The following is a 20,252-nucleotide window of genomic DNA, read 5'->3' as shown; positions in this document are numbered from 1 at the left end:
CGTATAAAAAATGACACGCTTTTGATATATCCTTAATTTGCTGCTGCAGTGAAACAGTTCTAACACAAAAACCACCAAATATCCTACGTTACCTTTGTAACCTGTGTTCCATTCCAACACGGCGTCCCCTCAGTTCCGTCTGTGACGTAGAAGGATATCTTTCATCATACTGGTTCACGTTTCGTAGCACATTTCCGAAATACGACAAGACTTAATGCCTTTCGTGCTTCGCAACATGAATTTCCGCTTTGTGGCACCACAAAGTTCGTCAGCTTCATGTCCACGTCGACTTCCACGCCCTGTGTGGGAATGGCTGTGATTGTTGCCTTCCTCCACTATTCGGTCTATCAAAAGATGGCAACTGCAGACGTTTTTCACATATTTGGCTCGTAAATACGGCTACAACCGAGAAAGAAAGCATCGTGTTGTGGGTTAACCGATTGTAAAATTTCTGTTGCACAGGCAGCGTGAAAAGGCCCTTTTAGTGGTTTTTGTTCGGCGTACGTGATGCTGATTCACCGTGCCAGAACTAGGTCACTGAGACGAGACTAGACGGATTGAAATTGTATTTCCTTATTTTTTTCAGCAGTTGTTGAAAAGTTAAAAATTGTTAAACGTATGCAGACAAATTCTATAGTTAATTTGGAAGATGTGCCTTTATCTGATAGCAGTTCATTGCCAAATGACACTATAGGTTCTAGAAACCATTTCTACCTTTATCGTGTTTGGAGACGAATGTTCGGAAATATCCTCAAAGATTAGAAAAAGTCGCTGATGTCTTCACATTTCGGGGGTTTCCAGATGTTGTCTTGATCTTCGTACCTAAGTGTGGTGTGATGCGGCTTCTCATAGTAGTCCAAAAGAGTGCAAGGCTCTTTATCTCTGCGTAATACTTGAAACTACACTCATCTGGACCTGGTTCTCCCTCTAACATCTGTATCCTCTTGTTTCCTCTCATTATCAAATTATCTATTCCTCAATGCCAAAGGCTGAATTCTGTTAGTCAAAATGTGTCACAAATTTGTTTTCATTTCGAATCGATTCAGAACATATTTATTAATTATACGATCTGTCCATCTAATCCTCAGCATTCTTTTATAGCACCGCGTTTCGAAAGTTTCTATTTTCGTCTTGTCTATACTGTTTACTATCCACATTTTACTTCTGCATAAGGCTACACTGCAGAAGAAAACTTTCAGAAAAGTTTTTCTAGAATTATATTGGATTTTAATACATTTCTCTTTTGCAGAAAAACTTTCCTTTCTATTGCAAACCTGAAGTTTATATCCACTTTACTTCTACCATCATCAGGGACAGTTCAATGACAACATGAGCTCTTACGTAAAATACGAGTAATAACGTGCTATTTTTAAGCCACACTACAATCCCAGTGCGAATGTACTTCAATCTGTATCTGATGTGATCTTCACCACTTAGCAAACTTTCAAAGAATGACAACGAATAGCAATTATTATCTAAATTAGTGGTGTAAGAACAACCTGTGTGGATATTTGAAGATCCTTCTAATCACGAGGAAGTTAAACAGTGAAATGATATGAAATGATCATGTGGCACTGTTGGTCTGGAGACTAAGTCTAGGGTTTTTCGGCTGCCTGGGCCTGATCCAAGCCTTCCTATTTGACGCCATTTTGGCGTCTTGCGCATCTTTGTCATAAAGATGAGATGAAATGATAAGTACAAGTGCCGGCCGCTGTGGCCTAGCGATTCTAGGCGCTTCAGTCCAGAACCGCGCTGCTGCTGCGGTCGCAGGTTCGAATCCTACCTCGGGCACAGATGTGTGTAATGTCCTTAGGTTAGCTAGGTTTAAGTAGTCTAAGTCTAGGGGACTGATGACCTCAGATGTTAAGTCTCGTAGTGCGTAGAGCCATTTGAACCATTTTTGAAACACAAGTCTCAGAGCGAATAAAATCTCCAAACCAGGCCGGGAATCGAACCTGAGATCGAGCGATTTAGAAAAAGCGTCGCCAACTACTTGACTGCGACCTGCGGGCCAGTAAAATGAGAATATTCTATTTCACTTCGCAAAGCATCTCTTGTACCAGCGGTTCGTTTCTCTACCATGCATCGAAGTCTCCTCTTCTGAAAGACTGCTACCTGATAATAATGATATCGTTGTCGCTCGTCAGCAACATATTCGTGCGTTAAGTCTGATGTTAATAATAATTTAAAGATTCAAAACGATGATACCCGATTTCGTGGTTACATCTACATCTATATACATACTCCGCAATCAACTACACGGTGCGTGGCGGAGGGTACCTCGTATCACAACTAGCATCTTCTCTCCCTGTTCCACTCCCAAACAGAGCGAGGGAAAAATGACTGCCTATATGCCCCTGTACGAGCCCTAATCTCTCTTATTATATTTTCGTGGTCTTTTCGCGAAATGTACTGCAGTCAGCCTCAATGCTGGTTCTCTAAATTTCCTCAGCAGCGATTCACGAAAAGAATGCCTCCTTTCCTCCAGAGATTCTCACCCGAGTTCCTGAAGCATTTCCGCAACACTCGTGTGACGATCAAACCTACCAGTAACAAATCTAGCAGCCCGCCTCTGAATTGCTTCCATGTCCTCCCTCAATCCGACCTGATAGGGATCCCAAACGCTCGAGCAGTACTCAAGAATAGGTCGTATTAGTGTTTTATAAGCGGTCTCCTTTACAGATAAACCACATCTTCCCAAAATTCTACCAATGAACCGAAGACGACCATCCGCCTTCCCCACAACTGCCATTACATGCTTGTCCCATTTCATATCGCCCAAATATTTAATCGACGCGACTGTGTCAAGCGCTACACTACTAATGTAGTATTCAAACATTACGCGATTCTTTTTCCTATTCATCTGCATTTATCTATATTTAGAGTTAGCTGCCATTCTTTACACCAATCACAAATCCTGTCCAAGTCATCTTGTATCTTCCTACAGTCACTCAACGACGACACCTTCCCGTCCACCACAGCATCATCAGCAAACAGCCGCACATTGCTATCCACCCTATCCAAAAGATCATTTATGTAGATAGAAAATAACAGCGGACCTACCACACTTCCCTGGGGCACTCCAGATGATACCCTCACCTCCGATGAATACTCACCATCGAGGATAACGTACTGGGTTCTATTACTTCAGAAGTCTTCGAGTCAATCCCATATGCTCGTACCTTAGTTAGGAGTATGCAGTGGGGCACCGAGTGAAACGCTTTTCGGAAGTCAAGGAATATGGCATACGTCTGATACCCTTCATCCATGGTTCGCAAGATATAATGTGAAAAAAGGGCGAGTTGCGTTTCGCAGGAGCGATGCATTCTCAAGCCGCGCTGATGCATGGACAGCAACTTCTCTGTCTCAAGGAAGTTCATTATATTCGAACTGAGAAAATGTTCGAGAATCCTACAACAAACTTTCAACAATGTCATATTATTTACCAATGAATGATTTCATTACATTTCATGGTCTCACTGGCAAGATATTGGGTGAACTTAGTCATCTACCAATCATATAATTGTCGACATTATGCGAAATGTCACTCAGTCGGAAAGACTCGGTGGAACCGGGAGCAACTCTACAGATGTGCAGCGCAGCTCTGGAGGACACGTTCGTAAATGGACTGTTTCTTGGACCACAGCCACAAAACCCAAAAGACTCACCAGCGGCTCAGATCTAGTAGCTGCTATGAGATATAAGACGTTGTCCTCATGAACTGGTTCTCTGAGCAACTGTTCACAGTAATTTTCACTAAAGAGGCCCAGAACAATCACCTGAACAATCGCCTGAATCTCCAATTTTGTAACTGGCAACTTGGCAACTTGGAATACAATAAAAGGTCAGGAAATTTATCCACAATATTTACCAAGTTTTTTCTGCAGCGGTCTGCCAGTACAACTTCTGATGAAGGGGTCTGCAAAATCACCCAATAATTATGTCTGTCTCACATTTGAATCTATTCTTCAAAGAGATTATTTCGCATTCCAAATATGCAATAAAATTCTACGAATTCCTTACGGCAACAAATATGCAACCACTATTGGCGTCTGCTCTATCCTACCGATGTATATGACAAACTGAATTTAAGCTTCTGTGGTATTCACTTTCAGTTTTAATAAGCTTTCCCTTCCTATATCACGTGAGCCTTTAATAAGCTACATTAATTCAGGAGCTTACCATGGATGCTCCGTGCTAACTAATACAACATTAACATGAAAGGACGAACGTCCTCCTCTGACTAATGTATTCTTTTCTGAGATAATGATATGTAATTCTCCATCGAGCCTATAGTAGTGTTCAGCCTAAAATACTCCCATGTATATGGTACACGCTCTCTGCTATCTCAGTAACCACTTCGTGTAGTGGAAGCCTGACATTTAGGAAGGTCCTATAAAAAAATGGTTCAAATGCCTCTGAGCACTATGGGACTTAACATCTTAGGTCATCAGTCCCCTAGAACTTACAACTACTTAAACCTAACTAACCTAAGGACATCACACACATCCATGCCCTAGGCAGGATTCGAACCTGCGAGCGCAGCAGTCCCGCGGTTCCGGACTGCAGTGCCTAGAACCGCACGGCCACCGCGGCTGGCCGGAGGTCCTATAATTCTCCAGTTGATAACTGATGTCTGGATACTGCAACTGAGGTGTAAGTATCTGATTTTGGCACCCGAAACCACACTAGAGGGCCATGGTCGATTCTGAGTACAACACTACAAACAGTGAAGCAGGAATAGAAAGCTGGCTGCCTTCATCGATTCAGATATTCGTCTAATGGAACCGAGATTGGCTTCGGAACTAAGGGAGCACGAGTCATTCGTGCTAACATGAGCTGCGATACGCTATCGTTAGAACGCAGTACGGTGCCCATTGACAGAGTCTCCTTGCCATATCGTAGGAAAAGTTATAAATACTGTTCAACACAGATAAACACCCAAACACTATTTACTTCTTCACAAAAGCACGTAAGAAAAAGACTAAAATAAATGCTTTGTACAAACTATGTTGCCATTGGGTACAAAGGTATCGTCAGGAGTGCCGCAGCGAAGTGTAATAGCACAGCTGCTATTTTCTATATACATAAATTATCTGGCGGACAGGGTTAGCAGCAGTCTGCGGTTATTTGCTGATGATGGTTTGGTGTATGGGAAGGTGTCGTCATTGAGTCCCTACAAGAGGATACATGACGATTTAGACAAGGTTTCTAGTTGGTGTAATGAATGACAGTTAGCTCTACGTGTAGAAAAATGTTAGTTCCTGCAGATGAATAGGAAAAATAAACGCATAATGTTCGAGTACAGCATTAGTATAGTTAAATTGACACAGTCATGTCGACTAAATATCTAGGCGTAAAGGTGCAAATCAGTATGAAATGGAACGAGCATAGAAGGATTTTAGTAGGGAAGGCGAATGGTGGACTTCGATTTATTGGGAGAATTTTGGGAAAGTGTGGTTCATTCGCAGAGGAGGCCGCATATAGGACACTAGTGCGTGCCATTGTTGAGTATTGTTAGAGTGTTTGAGATCCGCATTAGTTCGGATTAATGGAAAACATCGAAGCAAATTGTAGGTGGGGTGCTAGATTTATTACTGGTGGATAACAAATTCTCCCAATAAACCGAAGTCTACCATTCATCTTCCCTACTACAATCCTTATACGCTCATTACATTTCGTACTGCTTTGCACCGTTACGCCAAGATATTTAATGGACGTGACTAAGTTACACACTACTAATGCTGTACTGGCAAATGTTCGGAGATGCCTCGGGAATTCAAATGGGGATCACTGAAGGGAAGGCGACGTTCATTTCAAGGAGCGCTAGTACGAAAATTTAGGGAACCGGGAGTTGAGGCTGACTGCAGAACGATTCTACTGCTGCAAACGTACAGTTTTCGTAAGTGTCCTGAAGATAAGGTCAGAGATATTCGAGCTTGTACAGATGCTTGTGGACAGTCGTTTTTCCCTCGCTCTGTTTGCGATTGGAACAGAGAAGGAAATGTCCGGTAGTGGTACAGGGTGCCCTCCATCACGTACCGTACGGTGACATGCGATGTATATATGTAGATGTACTGAAATACGACGAATGGTAGTTATGAAATATCAATTATGATGTCGGAAAAATATATATCATTTTTTTTTCATTTATTTGTAGGAACATGTCTGCAGTCCCTGGTACGCACTGAAATCCCCGCGACCACTGATAAAGCGGAGATGGGCGGGCTGCCTCAATATGTTTTGAATCCTCTAGTGGTGTGCTACGGTACTGTGGGGAATTTCGCTGGGCACCAGAACTGTAGACACGTACCTGCAAAAAGAACAAAAATAATAATTAAGTAACTTTGCTTTTTCGAGGTTATAATTAAAACTTTATGACTATCAGTCGTATATGCTGGTTCAGATGTGTCGACGGCGTATTCAGCCAACTGTACGTAGAAGGTTGCTCATAAGAAGGTCCAGGGTTCCAGGAGACTAGTGTGAGACATAGAGAATAGTGCCACACACAACAGTTGATAGAGTTTCGCTCCAAGTTTCGATCCGTAATACGCGCTGTGAGGTAGTTACTGAGCACACCACTAATGGGCAGGCGTCTCAATACATGTAAACAAATCATGTGTTTCGTACTGTCATATGCAACTAGTTCGCACCTGCGGGTAGGCAACCCAATGAACAGATTTCCAAAACATGCTACTGTCGTTGAGCCTCTGCTTGAGTTAGCAGGGACTTCAGCGATTTTTACACACGTACTGTTCCACCCCTACTGATGTTTACTATGTCAGAAACCTTACACATTGAGACAGGTTATCGTTTGCTGTTGTTGCAATGATTAAAAAACTAAATAAATGGGCAAGGAAAGTGGCAACACTGGGATACTGTTACTTTCTTGTCATTAAGATAAAGCACCCCATGGGGAATGAAAGTATGCGTTGATTCGGGTGTCATACACCTATTGTATCCTCTCCTGAGTTATTTACCAAAGAAAAAAACACCGAACTGACGTACTTTTCTAGAAATTGTTTTATTTATATGACCAATTTCGACATCTCATTAATGCTACCTTCAGGTCCCCATACAGTGTATAGAAAATCGAATTCATCGATACAGGATTAACTGGAGTCATCAGTATCTGGACACCGTTAATTTTTTGTGGTGTGTGCACTTCGAAGACTTAACACTAACTGATCACATCTGCTGTCCGAGAAACTCTTGTGTTGGATGAACGTTGGCCTGTTGGCATCAGGATAGTGTCGCATGAGACGTGACATATTAGGACGCAGACAATGTCTTGGGGCTTATTAGTTAAGCGAGCTGCTGCAAGTGTTTTGGAAGGCGAAGTCACCGAAAGGGCTGCTGCAGATCGTTTCAATGTGCCTTCAACTATACTGCAAAGGGAATCAGTATCAGTTGTAGAAAGTCAACAGACATCTATGACATGTCAAATGTGGTGTCACCGCCAGACACCACACTTGCTAGGTGGTAGCCTTTAAATCGGCCGCGGTCCGTTAGTATACGTCGGATGTGCGTGTCGCCACTATCAGTGACTGCAGACCAAGCGCCGCCACACGGCAGGTCTAGAGAGACTTCCTAGCACTTGTCCCAGTTGTACAGCCGACTTTGCTAGTGATGGTTCACTGACTTCTACGCTCTCATTTGCCGAGACGATAGTTAGCACAGCCTTCAGCTACGTTATTTGCTACGACCTAGCAAGGAGCCAGTATCCGTACTATTGATCTTGTGAATCATGTACCATAAAGAGCGACGCTCTCCATTAATGGATTAAAGTTAAGTATTCCACCAGCTACGTCCGTTTTTCTCAATTCTAATTCCCTTGTCATGTTCCAGACCTCACGCCAGCTTGCGTGAGCTGAGATGCGAGCATTTCGGCCTCCTTTACAAAAACACGGTTGGCTCTCCTGCCAACCACAACATCAAATACGGTTTCTCAACCCAGTATTTGAAGCAAATTACGAAGAAATGTTTGTAGCACACTGTTCTAATCTGCCGGGAAGTTTCATATCAGTGACCACCCCACTGCAGAGTGAAAATTTCATTCTGGATGAGGTTTTAGATTCCAGGTAATGCTCCTGGCTAAGATAGTGTCTCAAAAGTTGCCTTACGATTTGGCATAAAATTTAAATCTACCTCACAGACTTAACAGAGAAAATAAGTTGAGAGATAGAGATTTATACCAAACTGTTTTGAAGAAGCACCCAAAACTGCTTTACAGAAAACCTTACTCTACAAGTGTAGGGCGTTGTGTCAAGTTCAACTGAACACAAGTTGAAAAGATTTTTCACCAGGTGTTTTTATGTCGTCTTGTGTTTCTGATATATAAACAGATTAATCTGTTTGTGTATCATAAACATTTATTTTTTATTTAAAACTTATGTTTTGTGGTATGGCCTATACTACTCAACACTTTTCTCAAGATGGCTGCGAATCGGCAACTGTATAAATCTGAAGAGGTTGAAAAAATCAGCCAATCAGCTGCAAAACAAAGGTTTATTAGCCCCTGACCTAGGTTTCTATAGAGTGGGGATTTACCAGTGGGCGTTTATTCTGAAGTACGCTGGATGTAATCTGGATGCTGTCTAAATCCCTGGCATGTGAAAATTCTCGTTTTTAAGTCAATTGTATATACTACAAGAGCGGCTCTGCTACAGCTAATGTAATGTACCATCATGTGACGTAACGAGGCCCACCCCTTGTGAAGAACGTTTTTAGAAATATGGAAACCTAGATCAAGGGCCCATAAATCTTTATTTTCCAAATGGCTGCCTGATTCTTTCAACCTCTTCTTAAGAAAATCTTTTCTTTCTGTTTGTCGTTTCGGTCAGAAATCTTTTTTCACAATTTACACAAAAACAAAAGTTCTGGTTAGGCATCCTTACCTGATTTCAAAACAACGACAAATGTTTCATACCAATTTTGTCTTAAACTGTCCTTCGTTTCCCTCTATCTTGTACACACATCATAAAAAGTTTTGCATCACCCCTGTTCCTAGAACTTCTCAAGATAGACGTTGACTGTGAATATTGTATCATAGACACAGTCTCTTTGACTGTTCAGAGATGTCATTAAACCTGTCCAAAGATGTGAACAACCATTCCTGAGCAGCGCCTATTAGAAGGAGGGCGTCGGACAGCCGATAAATTCCAGTCATCCCACTAGTCTGCAGTTCAACCTTCAACCATGCCTAGACGGTCAATACCGCGGTTCGATCGCGTCCGCCTTGTTACTTTGTGCCGAAGGGCTCTATACAAGGGAAGTGTCCAGGCGTCTCGGAGTGAACCATAGCGATGTCGTTCGGACATGGAGGAGATACAGAGAGAGAGAGGAACCGTCGATGACATGCCTCGCTCAGGCCGCCCCAGGGCTACTGCTGCAGTGGATGGCCGCTACGTACAGATTATGGTTCGGAGGAACCCTGACGGCAACGTCACCATGTTGAATAATGCTTTTCGTGCAGCCTCAGGGCGTCGTGTTACGGCTCAAACTGTGCGCAGTAGGCTGCACGATGCGGAACTTCACTCCAAACGTCCATGGCGAGGTCCATCTGCGGTGCAGATGGGCCCATGCAGGACGGACCGCTCAGGATTGGCATCACGTTCTCTACACCGATAAGTGTCGCACATGCCTTCAACCAGACAATAATCGTCAGAGACCTGTTTGGCGGCAACCCAGTCAGACTGAACGCCTTAGACACACTGTACAGCGAGTGCAGCAAGATGGAAGTTCCCTGCTATTTTGGGGTGGTTTTATGTGGGGCCGAAGTACGTCGCTGGTGGTCATAGAAGGCCCCGTAAGGGCTGTACGATACGTGAATGCCATCCTCCGACCGATAGTGCAAACATATAGGCAGCATATTGGGGAGGCATTCGTCTTCATGGACGACAGTTCGCGCCCCAATCGTGCACATCTTGTGAATGACTTTCTTCAGGATAACGACATCGCTCGACTAGAGTGGCCAGAGTGTTCCCCAGACATGTACCCTATCGAACATGACTGGAATAGATTGAGAAGGGCCGTTTACGGACGACGTGATCCACCAGCCACTCTGAGGGACCTAAGCCGAATCGCCGTTCAGGAGTGGGACATCTGGACCAACAGTGCCCAGATGAACTAGTGGATAGTATGACACGACGAATACAGGCATGCATCAATGCAAGAGGATGTGCTACTGGGTATCAGAGGTACTGGTGTGTACAGCAATCTGGACCACCACCTCTGAAGGCCTCGCTGTTTGGTGGTACATTATGCAATGTGTAGCGTTCATGAGAAAAAAAAATGTGGAGATGATATTTGTGTTGATCTCTATTCCAATTTTCTGTTCAGGTTCCGGAACTCTCGGAACCGAGGTGATGCAAAACTTTTTTTGATGTGTGTAGTTTTCGCGCAGTCGGCTTCTGAAACGCCAGGGGGTACTTGTGAGTGAGCCTTTGCTTGTAGAACTGAGTACGCTGCTGGGATAAGACGCGCCTCGCCTCTCGTTGCAGGACGTGCGACGACAAATCGACGTGCGCGTCGCAGGCGACGACGCCGGCGTCGGGCCGCTTCTCGCGCATGGAGACGGCGTCGGAGCTGGTGGACTGGCGGGAGCGCAACTGCATGTGCGACCCGGGCTGCGCGCACCACGGCGACTGCTGCGTCGACTCGGAGCACTTCGTGGCGAGCGAGCAGCGGCGCGGCGCCGCCACGTTCGAGTGCGTGTCGCTGCGGCGCTTCGGCGGCGTCTACATGCGCACCTCGTGCCCGCCCTCCTGGGAGGACGGGCAGTCGCGCGCGCTCTGCGAGGCGCGGGACCGCCTCAGCGCCGTCGACCCCGTGGGCGGCATGCCCGTCACCAGCCGACGCACCGCCATCACCTACCGCAACGCGCACTGCGCCCTCTGCCACGGCGACGTACAGGTGAGCCGGCAGCCCGACTCCCCTGACAGGCCGCGAAGCGGGCGCACGTGTCAAGAGCTACCAGCCTAAGGCCAATACGAGGGCTTTCCGGAAGCGAGGTACGATCGGTGGCAAAACGGAAACCACAGTGAAAATCAAAAATGTATTATTTGAAACAATTAGCTACATCTTCCAGCTACTTCTCTACGTATTGAAAGTCTCATCGGGTTTGCTGCCAGAACCTAAAATTAGCTCCATTCAATATTTGAGTGGCCCAACTGTTCGCCATCTGCTGCTGAGCCCCACTGATAACATGCCAAGGCTGAAAGTCGACGTCCTGTATAGGCCCAAGTAACGTACACCGCGCATGCACCGCCCCCGATGTTGTTGCCTTCTAACACCGGGCAGGTGGCAGCGCCATTGGTAGAGCACCGGTGGCAACTATACATCGCTTTCAGAGACTATTCTTTAGCACTCGGACTAGCAGCACCGGAGAACGTTCTGTTCTGTTCCTAGTAAGAGGTAATCCATTGTCTCTGTTAATAAAATTATTCGCCAACCTAATTTCAATTGCCTCTTAATAAACACTGTTACAAAAACCGGAAGTGTTGGCAACCATCAAAGTTTCATCAAATTTCGTCCCGTGACTCTCGTTTATGCGATGTTCTGCTACCACCGACTCGTACGACTTTGCAGGCACATTTCGTGAACTGTGAGAATCGAACGACCGACGTAAGCCTTCCCATACTGACACGGAATTTTTCATATACCAGGCTTCCTAAGCCCCCAAACCATCTCTCACAAGGCCGAGTATTGCCCCAGTCTTGAGAGATGGACGGTACATGCTCTAAAACTCCTTAAATTTTTTCTAATTTTAAACGATGTGCCCCTAGTAGCAGCAGCACTCCGTCTTCAGGCCGCAGGTGACCCATCGGGACCATCCGACCGCCGTGTCATCCTCAGTTGAGGATGCGGGTAGGAGGGGCATGTGGTCAGCACTATTCAGTCGAGTAGCTCCTCATTTGGCATCACGAGGCTGAGTGCACCCCGAAAAATGGCAAAAGTGCATGGTGGCACGGATGGTCACCCATCCAAGTGCCGGCCACGCCCGACAGCGCTTAACTTCGATCAGATGGGAACCGGCGTATCCACTGCGGCAAGGCCGTTGCCGATGTGCCCCTAGCGAAAGGAACAAATGCCACCTATATATGCTCCTCTTCAAGCACCTCCGGTGACGGTCCAAAAACTTATCCACATTGTCAGCGCTCCGGCTTAGGTACTTGTCGTAGCTTTGTACCGACTTTCCAATAACTGCGTCGTAGAAAGCAGCCACCTGTGCTTTCCACTAATTTTGCCACGGTCGTTGTCTGTGCCAAAATCCTGTCTGCATAGCCAGCGGTTCATGCGAACAGAGATGAAACTCAGGGGAAGCCAATTACGGGCTGTATTGTGCGTGTTTAAACACTTCCCTTCGAAAACGCTGCATGAATATCTCTGCAGACTGGGGCCGAGAATTGTCATGAAGAAGGAAATGCATGATAGTTATGTAATGTGGAATTTCATGACATCAGGTAGGTATTTGGCAGGTGACACTATTTCCTAAGCATCGTTTCGTGCTCAATGTGGGCTCAGAACTGAAAACAGCAGCGTGGTGCCGTCGACAGGTGTAGTAGAGATACTGCCCAATACATCTGTGCTTAACTTCATCGGATTTTCACAGTGGTTTCCATTTCGCAACCGATCGGACCTTACTTTCCAAATAGCCCTCGGATAATACTTTTTTATCTTATTCTTATTCTCCTTCTCCTCCTTCTTCTTCTTATTCTCTTCCGTGTTTTATTTCCTATGTATTTGGGGTCACCTCTTCTATTCTCGATACGCCATCCTGAAAGCATTTGCGCAATTTTAGGATTCAGGCTCTATGCTTTCATCCTGTTCTTTAGGCTCCTATTCGATGTATTCGTTGGGAGAAAGAAGCCTCTTCCGTGTTTTATCAAGTCAAGTAATGTTTTCATATTGGGCGCTTAAAAACCACACATATTCCTAGTATTGGCCAAAACCAGAAGAAAATTTCCTAAAATGACATGTGCCAAAAGCAGTACTTGTTAATATGGGCCAATCCGTCCTCTCATTCCCATTTGTCTGTTACTTAGCGTAAACAACACAGAAAGTGCCTCATCTGGTTACCATGCATCCTGGTTTATCCTTCGGCCCTTCGCAGTGTTATGTATTTTCCACCGAGGGGAGCAACACTCCACAATTCATATACCCAAGTAGCAAGGAACACTGATACGGTGATTAAGTCTAATGAAGAAATACAGTGTCACAGTTTTTTGGGACATGAGTCGCACTACTTGATTGAATCTGACAAATCAATCAGTCACTTTTGCACCGGAATCTTCTTACAGGGATGAGGTTTCTGAGGCCATGGTCCGCAGCGAGCAGTAGGGTGCTCGAGGATGGACCGTGCGGTGAGATGATCGAAGTGAGATGCTTTTGATGGACTGCTAGGCATAGCCGGCTTAAGCCAGGAGTGTCAACTGACCAGAGAGCAGCCGGGTGGGGTCCTAAAAACCCACCTGTCTGAAGGATACCTGCATGGAGTTCAGTTGCACGTGATTTCATGGAAGAGAAGTGGTGCGCGAGATTGAAGCACCATCTAGGTCCCTACAGCGTTATTATAAGTCGCTAGCACGTGGCTCCACTTGATATTGTGGCGGCTGCTGCAAGTCCTGTTGAAAACAACCCAGCGCGTGTCTGCTGTTGCGGTACTCTACAGTTGAGGCTCTGAGGGCAGCGTAGGTAGCGAATCTGAGCTTCGGCAACCCGCAATACACAACTGTATGACTGGTGGTGTGTAGCAGGCAACAACCTGTGGAAGCGGTACAGCGAATTACACACACTTTCAAATGCATCTGAATCCATTCCAACTGCGTCACATAGACTGAGGTGACAAAAGTTTTGGGATAGCAATATACACATATGCAGATGGTGGTAGCATCGCGTGCACAAGCTATTAAAGGACCGCACGTTGGCGTAGTAAGTGATTCATGAAAAAAGGTTTCCGACGTGATTCTGGCTACACGACGGGAATTAACAGACCTTGAACGTGGAATGGTAGATAGAGCGAGACGCATGGGACATTCAGTTTCGGAAACGGTTAGTAAATTCAATATTCCGAGATACAAAGTGTCAAGAGTGTGCCGAGAATACCAAATTTCAAGCATTATCTCTCCCGAACGCGGTGGCCGACGGTTGTAACTTAAAGACCGAAAACAGTGGCGTTTGGGTAAATTTATCAGTACTAACAGACAAGTAACACCGCGAGAAATAACCGCAGAAATCAATTAGGAACATATGACGGACGTGCATTTGTTAGTGAGAGGAAATTTGCCGTTAATGGGCTATAGCGGCAGACGACCAACGTGACTGCCTTTGCTAACAGCACGACATCGCCTGCAGCGTCTCTCCTGGCCTCGTGACCATAACGGTTGGTCTATAAGCGATTCGAAAACCGTAGCCTGATCAGATAAGTCCCGATTTCAGTTGATAAGGTACGAGTGTGGCACAGTCCCCACGAAGCCATGGACCCAAGTTGTCAACAAGGCACTATATAAGATCCATAATCCATGTGTTCGCATGGAATGGACGGGGTACTGTGGTTTAACTGAAACGATCATTGACAGGAAATAGTTATCTTCAGCTACTTGGAGACAATTTGCAGCCATCTATAGCCTTCATGTTCTCAAACAACGATGGAATTTTTCTGGATGACTATGCGCGATGTCAGCGGGCCATTGTTTATTCACTATTGATTTGAAGAACATTCTGGACAATCCAAGCGAATGATTTGGCCACCTAAATCGATCGACATGAATCCCGTCGAACATTTGTTGGACGTAGTTGAGAGATCATTTCATGCCCAAAATCTGCACCAATAACACTTTCGCAGTCATGGGCGGCCGCAGAAACATAATGGCTCTATATTTTTGCAGGGGTCTTCAAAGGACTCATTGAGTCCAAACCGCCGTTGAGTTGCTGCACTACGCCAGGGGAAAGGAGTCCCCACTCGATATTAGCAGGTGTTCTACAACTTTTGTCACCTTTTTGTCACCTTTTGTAGAGGAAGGTTGCCTGTTTTCACCAATCCTTCGGCTGTTTTTCTCAATTTTAAACACTTTTTTAAATGACTGATGAAGTATGTATTTGACTATTAGCTGTTTTATTGAAAACCTTAGGCATCAACTGCTTTCGGTCTTAAACAATCATCAACGGATATCTATCCAAACTTACAAACGTAGACAATTATAGTACACAGACATTTGTAAAGAAATTATAAGGAGGTACAAAACGAATGTGAATACTTACAATGTTCAAACCAGTTCGAGTAAATATCTCGCTCATGTCGTTATCTAACAGCGGATACATCTCAGGAGTTATAATATGTAATAAATTTCAGTGTAGCAAGTTCTACGCAGGACATTTACGGGCGTACTCAGTAGCGACTTCAGTTAATAGAACAGTATATACACTACTGAAAAGGCTACAGACGCAAGTACCAACATGGCACAAACACTGACGAGTTGGTCAAAGACATCAGTAAATCTATTCATGATATGGTATAAAGGTGGTATAATGCATATCGATCATGTCAGAAACTGGTTGAAGGAAGTGACTATCATTGGAGAACTGTTTTGGTAGTTTATCATGTAAACAGAAAGTGGGAAACGAAGTTGCCCTGACAAACATAAAGAAACATCCATCCTACAGGTACAAGGTACAAATTTCTACAGTATCCATAAGCTAAACAGTAGCATCAATCGCAACGTCAACATAATGTAAATGATGTCCATAGCATAAAATATGTTAAAAAATAAAACGTTTAAAAATAGGTACAAACTGTCAGATTTCATTCATTTACATCTTAGTTACACACGTGGTCGTTACCTTATGGTAATGGTTTATTAATGTAACTAGAATTTAAATAAAAGGTAGCTCACAATGTGTACCTATTCTCAAGCACTTTATTTTGCAATCTGTTTTATGTTATGCAAACATTTACATTCCGTTTATTTTGTGAAATATGTTCATTTTTATACACCTCGTGCATTATTAAATAATGATTATCCTGCTGTTTAGCATTTGTGTGTTGCAGAAATTTGTACCTTGTTCCTGTAGGATGGATGTTTCTCTGTAATTGTAATGGAAACTTCGTTTTCTCCACTTTCTGTTTAAATGAGAACCTACTAGAGAAGGTCGTCAAAGATAATCACATCTTCTCCAATCAGCTGTTAACTAATGATATATCATATCATGAAAAGGTTTAGTGAATGCTTCTGACAAACTGTTTGGTGTTTACACGAGGATGGTACTTACGTCTCTAGCCTTCTTAGTAGTGTCTATACTGTTCTATTAACTGATGTCACTACTGAGTGCGCCCTTAAATATCCTGTGTAGAACTTACTATACTCGAATTTATTACATTTTACAACTGCTGAGGTGCACCCACTATCAAGTAATGACTAAGAGATGTACAGGGTGATTACAATTAAACTTTCAAAACTGGTCAGAATGACGTAAAATTGCAACGGAATATTATGGGAGAAGAGGGAACACGTATGGCAAAAGAAAAAGATAGTGTGAAAATTGACCGATAGATGGCGCTGTATGTGTCAGAAGACGCAAATGAAAACACCTGTCATGGGCACGACCCATTGAAGTTGGTATACACAAGGCTTTTTTTCCTTTCGCGTTTGCGACATTCGCCATGACTGTCTCAATGCAGGATGGCGAGAATGATGACTGTGCACACGTCGCTCTACAGAAGTTCCGGATACTGAAGTGTTTGAAAAAAGGCGTTGGTCCGATGACTGTCTGGAGAAAATGATTCAGAAATTCGAAAAGACGGGTTCTTTTGGTGTGCAACCTGGTAAAGGGAGGAAACGAACTGATTCGACGTCAGTGGAAGCAGTGGCGACAGCAATGCAGAGGGAGACGAGTAGTGGTGTGCAAACGTCTAGTGCACGGAGAATTGCCCTAACACTGGACACGGTGAGTAAAATCCTACGAAACGTCTTTTGCTATCCATTCAAAATTACCCATGTGGACGAATAGTTTCTTGTTGACCTGCCAGCAAGACAGACCTATGCTTTAGAATTTCTTGCTCGCATGGCATTGGGAAATGGTTGGCCGTGGAAGATTTTGTAGACAGTATATGTCAATGCACAGAATTGTCGAATATGGGCTACAGAAAATCCACACCCAAATCAACCAGTAGCACTTTATCCTGAAAAGGTCACTGTGTGGTGCGGGTTCACGGCATCATTTATCATAGGGCCATATCTTTCCGGTCCTGTTACCTGTACTGACACTGGTAAGCTGTATGAGTGTCTTTTCCACAATCGCGTCATTCCAGCTCTCCAACAGCGTGGATGTGTGGATGGGATCATTTTGATGCAAGATGATGCAGCTCTGCACATTGTAAATCCAGTTAAGCAGCTGCTGAAGTGCCATTTCGGAAGTGCTAGAATTATCAGCCGCCATTTCCCTACAGCCTGGCCGTCCCGATCACCTGACCTTAATCCGTGTGACTTCTGGCTGTAGGGCTATCTGTGGGATGTTGTGTTCAGTGTTCCAATGGCAAACTTGGCTGCATTGAAGGCAAGCATTGCGCAACACATTTTGAACCTGATCAGTTGTGGAACATGCTGTTTCTCGATTTCAACGTGTTGCAGAAAGCGGTGGACAGCATATTGAACAAGTTTTGCACCAGTCACACAGATATTAATAATCCGATTTGATTTTGATTGATGCTTTTTATGCGGTTTGTGGCCTCAGGACATTTAAAAACCGATTTTTCTCATGTGATGTGATGCAGTGGTGGATGGGCTTACGTAACTAACAGTATCACACCTATACACCCATGCACACTGAGTAGTACAGTTTCTTTGAGGTCAAACATACATCTTTGGCATTGGTGTATGATTCATTTGTTATTTGTTGTCGACCACTACTAAATTATGATGCTCATAGCGCTATCTATTGCTACATTTTGTAACTATTTAGTTTTGTTCTGCCTTAGATTTTCCCCTTCTCCGATAATATTCCATTGCAATTTGACGTCTTCTGACCAGTTGTGTTATTTCTACAGTGGTTTGAAAGTTTAACTTTAATTATATCACCCTGTATTTACTTACTCTAATACCCTCGATGTGGACGGGACGTTAAACCCAGTATTTACTGGAGCTGTTTATAATCTTGTAAGTTTTCACGTTCCTTTTGCACTTCTTTGTAATTTTTTTACATATTTCTAATATATTTATCTATGTTTGTACCTTTGGACAGATATCCGTTGATGACAGTATAAGACCAAAACCGGTTGATACTTTGGCTGGGTGTTGTGTGCTGTCCTTAGGTTAGTTAGGTTTAAGTAGTTCTAAGTTCTAGGGGACTGATGACCATAGATGTTAAGTCCCATAGTGCTCAGAGCCATTTGAACCATTTGAACCGTTGATGCTTAAGTTTTCAGCAATACAGCTGATCATCAAGCATTTCATCAACTTCTTCATAATGTTTTGCATTATCGATCGAGGGGAACAGGATGCTAAAATCTGTGTTGCCAGGTTTGCAACGCACCATTATACGTTCATTATGTCTAATGAAGAAAAAACACTAGCACAGTTTCTTGGAATGTGAGTCGAACTACTTGGATCAGATCGAAAACTCAGTCAATGACTACTGCGCTGGAATGTTCTTGCAGGGATGAGGTTTGTGTGGCGGTGATCGGCAGTTAGGGGTAAAGTACTCGAGGATGGACAAAGTCCGCGAGGCCGTGATCAGCAGCGACAAGTGGGGTGCCCGAGGATGGACGCTGCAGTACGATGCTCCTCGTTCAGCTCTGCGATGCGAACTCCAATTGATGGGCTGCGACCGTTGTTAAGACCGGTGTATGAATTGGCTGTCGACAAAGACAAATATTACTCTGTGCTGTAGAGTAGCCGGGTGGTGCCTTAAATAACCACTTGTCGGAAGGATACCTGCATGGCGTTCAGCGGCACAGGATTTCCTGGAAGAGAAGTGGTGCCCAAGGTTGCAGCACGGTTTACTGTGATAATCGAGCCACTAGTGGCGAAGCTGGTGTCACACGGTGTCGTAGCAGCTGCTGGAGAGCCGATCGAGACCAACCCGGCGTGTTTCTATCTATCTGTCTCCTGAGGGTAGCGTAGCTAGCAAACCTGAGCTGCGGCAACCCGCAATACACGCCTGTATGGCGTGCCGCAGGCAGCAGCCTGGAGATACAATACAGTAGTTATGCACTCTTCCAAATACACCCGGTTTCATTCGGATTGCGTCACACAGATTGGTCACACGCTCCTGTAACTTCCGCGCATTGTCCATGTCTTTGGCATACACCAATGCCTTGAAATTTCTTCTAGATTTGACCACTACTATCTTCTGCAGGAGTATGTGTCACTTTTTACTAACCGTCCTGTACGGTTAGGTTCACTACGTATGTCATGCTTGTATCAGTATAACCGATTCTCTTGAAGCTTTAAATCTACGTTTGCTGCCTTAAACGAACCTCGCATATGGTCGTTATTTTGTCTTTTAGGGCCAGTCCTCCGCACCAGCTTACCATCGTAATCTCTTAACCAAGAGCTTTCTTTTGTCTGATCTGCGCACGGCCCATTATACTGAACCCTGCATTACAGTTGGTATTATTGCTCGTTTATATATACTTCCTTTAATTTTGATAGGCATTTTCACATCTCAGATTACTCCAATTACAAACTTCCATTGCAACCATCCAGTTTTTGTACCGCTTTCAATGTTTATGTCTCTCGAAGCTGCGAATGTCATTACTGGTCAGAGGTACTTGGGCTGAAAGGTAGACGTTTTAAAGGCTTTGTCTAGATGTACGAGTTCTCGTAGTTTCGATTTCGAACCGGTGGCAGTTCTTGAGAAGATGCCATACATGCACTCACTTTTGACGCTACTTATTTTAAGTCCTCTCCGTTTTATTCTAAGACCTTTACTTTCTATCAGCTTTCTGCAAGCACTACGTTCATTAAGAATTTCTGGTAGACATTCTGCTATTAGAATACGTGTTCAGCATATGGAAGTGTCCATGGAGTTAGTTTTTCTAAACGTTCCGTGACATAGTTCATGAACAGAATGGATACCAGTGGACCCAAACCATACAGTTGGTGGACCCAACTTTTACCATGAATTGTCCCCTGACACCTAAAGGCCTTACAATTTTTGTCTTGATATTCTCATACATGTCCTTGAAAATCTAGATGCAGTACTCTGGGTCGCTCTGTGCACGGAGAGGATGAGGCACCGTATATATTGCTTCC

The 20,252-nt window shown here is 44.2% G+C and overlaps 1 protein-coding gene across 1 annotated transcript in view; it reads left to right on the top strand.

The window, feature by feature from the left end:
• The window catches only part of LOC126334620 (uncharacterized), a 387,999-nt gene that overhangs the window by 324,114 nt on the left and 43,633 nt on the right, over nt 1–20,252 (top strand). The window contains exon 4 of the mRNA XM_049997053.1: nt 10,503–10,914. Within this exon, the coding sequence (XP_049853010.1) occupies nt 10,503–10,914 (412 nt within the window). The remainder of the gene's footprint in view (nt 1–10,502; nt 10,915–20,252) is intronic.

The sequence above is a fragment of the Schistocerca gregaria genome, chromosome 1 (assembly GCF_023897955.1).
Source record: "Schistocerca gregaria isolate iqSchGreg1 chromosome 1, iqSchGreg1.2, whole genome shotgun sequence".
Taxonomy (NCBI): domain Eukaryota; kingdom Metazoa; phylum Arthropoda; class Insecta; order Orthoptera; family Acrididae; genus Schistocerca; species Schistocerca gregaria.
The sequence above is the reverse complement of the archived record's forward strand: the minus strand, read 5'-3'. Positions and strand labels throughout refer to the sequence as shown.